We start from the raw sequence: 3,138 nt of genomic DNA, 5'->3' as shown, positions 1-3,138 counted from the left end.
TTTAATAAAATGGAGAGAATACGTACAGTACTGTACTACGTATGTTAGAGAGAGAGAGAGAGAGAGAGAGAGAGAGAGAGAGAGAGAGAGAGAGAGAGAGACACACACAGTATGTACATGTACGTAATAAGATAAATAAAATGAAGTTTAACTTACTTTTGGAAGATGTACTCGATGCTTAAGGAGATGATGGAGGAGGAGGAGGCGGCAGAGGAGGATTTTATATCATGAGAGGGTCATCGTCATCGCTGGAATGGGCTTCAAAAGTTACTTCCTCCTCCGTAACTTCAATGTAGGAAGAAGTTGAGGGTCGAGGAGAAGAAGATGAGGGTTGATGAGTATCTTCCTTGGAGGATTTACTAGAAACTGGCCGAAAGAAGCGATCTAACGACGACTGCACAGTTTTCTTCTTTTTTTCATCATAAATGATGCGGTAGCACTGTATGGCATCATTCAATTGATTTGCAACCTTTGTGCAACGTTCAATATTTGGGTCTTGCTGCTCGAAGAGTGCGATGGCTTTATCTATGAGCGAAAACCCCTCGGCCAAGAGTTTCGTCTCGAATTTCTTCATGGGGACAGGCGTTTCTTCCTCCTCCTCCTCCTCGACACGTTGCTGAGCCTCCAACTCCATGAGGTCTTGGTTACTCATTTCCTCCCCATGGGACTCAAGCAATTCCTCGAAGTCCTCCTCCTGCAGGTCAAGTTCGAGTTTGTCACTTAGGCCGACAAGAGTGCTGAGAATTTCTTTATTGATGCTCTCCTGATCAAAGCCACGGAAGTCGTTGACGAACTGAGGGCATAGAGGCCTCCACACGGCGTTGAGGTTGACCTCGGTAACCTCACGCCATGATGCATCAATGTTTTTTACGCAGTTAAAGATGTTATACGACTTCCAGTAGCTCCGTAAGGTCATCTCGGGGTCAGAATCCACTGCTTTCAAGGCCATCCTGTACGTCCGTCGGGTGTAATATTTCTTGAAATTGGCGATAACGCCCTGGTCCATCGGCTGCAGAAGTGAAGTTGTATTTGGCGGCAGGTACACAACTTTGACATCAGGATGAAAATCATCCAAGTGCGGGGGGTGGCCAGGGGCATTGTCCAGCACCAGCAGGATCTTGAATGGAATTCCATTTTCCCGGCAATACAACTTCACTTCTGGGATAAAATGGTGGAAGAACCAGTCCTCAAATATAGCGAGTGTCACCCATGCCTTCATGTTTGACATCCATATAACGGGGAGAGAGCTTTTTGTCACGTTCTTCAGGGCTCGAGGGTTAGCTGCCCGGTAAACTAGCAGCGGCTTCAGCTTGTAGCTCACTTCAGCATTCGCCCCAAGCATTAAGGTTAGGCGGTCTTTAGCCGCTTTAAATCCGGGCATCGTCTTCTCCTCACGGCTAATGTAGGTCTTCTCTGGCATTTTCTTCCAAAAAAGATCCGTTTCGTCGACATTGAAGACCTGCTTAGCCGAATAGCCACCCTCCTCAATGATCTCCTTCAACACTTGGGGGAATCGCTCGGCAGCCTCTTTGTCCGCAGATGCTGCCTCTCCGGACACGGACACATGGTGGAGATTAGCCCTCTTCTTGAAACGGGAAAACCACCCGTGGCTGGCAGAAAACGTTTCTTCGGCAGCGCTTTCCCCAGCCTTAGCCTTGACATCCGCAAAGATAGATTTGGCCTTCTCCTGAATGAGCATAAGGCTCAGAGGAATACGCCGCTGCTGTTGATCCTCGAGCCAAATGGTGAGAAGTTTCTCCATCTCTTCTATGATTTTCCCTCTTCTTTTACTAATGATCGTCGATTGCATCGGCACTGCACCTTTCACATGTTCCATTATACGATCTTTCTGTTTATAAATGGTACCGACAGTCGAACGATTCAAGTTGTATGCCCGCGCAACGTTCACCATTTTCTCACCCGAATCAAGCTTCTTTATTATTGCCACTTTCGTTTCAAATGAAATGGCTTGCCTCTTCTTAGCACTACCACTCTCACTAGAAGCCTTTCGCTTTTCACCAACCATATTGAATAATGGATGCACGAGATATTTAATGATAAAAATGAAAAAAGTTCTTTGCGCACTGGAGATACGTTCACGCTCTTACGCACTGCAACGAACTGGGCAGAGGAAGGTGGATGCTGGGTGAGCTCTCACAGCGCCAAGCGTCGGTATTAGCGGCGGAAAGAAGCACTACTCGGAAAAAGGCGCGCAATACAAAATCTAACTTACAGCATCTCTTTCCGAACATTTTTAGACACGCGCGCAGACATGTTCGTATGTACCGTTGTTCGTAACTCGAATGTTCGTAAGTAGGGGAGCGCCTGTATATATATATATATATATATATATATATATATATATATATATATATATATATATATATATATATATATATATATATATATATATATATATAACGGATTTTGATGGAAGGTTACTAATTGTAGCTTCCAAGGGATATATGAACTACAGTGATATTCCCAGAGAATTTACCTTTAGATCTCCAGAATTCTAACTCCTGGCGCGAATATCCTTAACATTCTCTTAAGGATATTGTATAAATGAGGGGAATTATATCTTGATACGACACATAGCGATATTCACCCCGAATAGCATTTTCGCTTCGAGGGGGAAGAGTGGCAATTTCGGAAGGGGAGCCATTATCAAGGTTACCCCATTTCCCATACTACTATTGAGTATCAAGACGGCGCCATATCCAAGATGACGGACATTCCTTGTAGCATTGAGCATGCTGCTACAGATATAGTAGTTTCGGGAGGGATTCTGAGAAGGCCTTTTCTATATAAAACGCGGGTGGGTCCATCAGGATGACATGGCTATCTCACCCAAAAATAGATATTTCGCTTCGCTCAAAATCCATTTTTTTGGGCTCAAGCCATGTCGTCATGATGGAAGTTTACCTGAGAATTACTAGAAAGTACTGTATCTGTGGATTTTCATTGGTGCCTTAACCTTGGAACAATTTTTCTATGGACATCTGGACCATTGAGACAAATGACGTTACCGTTTTCCGTCATTACCAATAATCATAGACAATGTTAGTGCTTCCTGCCCCCTACAGGGAAGAGTCATACTAGATTGTAAAAAAGGGGCCTCAAGGTTAGCATATATCG

At 44.4% G+C, this 3,138-nt stretch overlaps 1 protein-coding gene across 1 annotated transcript; it reads right to left on the bottom strand.

Annotated features, from left to right (window-relative positions):
- Positions 1-220: 220 nt before the first annotated feature.
- LOC137656463 (tigger transposable element-derived protein 1-like) lies at positions 221-2,026 on the bottom strand. Its single transcript, XM_068390635.1, has one exon. It carries the CDS (start codon positions 2,024-2,026, stop codon positions 221-223), a length of 1,806 nt encoding a protein of 601 aa, XP_068246736.1.
- Positions 2,027-3,138: the final 1,112 nt, after the last annotated feature.

This window comes from Palaemon carinicauda, chromosome 17 (assembly GCF_036898095.1).
Source record: "Palaemon carinicauda isolate YSFRI2023 chromosome 17, ASM3689809v2, whole genome shotgun sequence".
Taxonomy (NCBI): Eukaryota; Metazoa; Arthropoda; class Malacostraca; order Decapoda; family Palaemonidae; genus Palaemon; species Palaemon carinicauda.
Note: the sequence above shows the minus strand (reverse complement) of the source record. Positions and strands in the feature narration are given on the sequence as shown.

Coding starts and splice junctions, on each gene's coding strand:
- LOC137656463 (XM_068390635.1), bottom strand. CDS start 2,026: ATGGTTGGTGAAAAGCGAAAGGCTTCTAGTGAGAGTGGTAGTGCTAAG.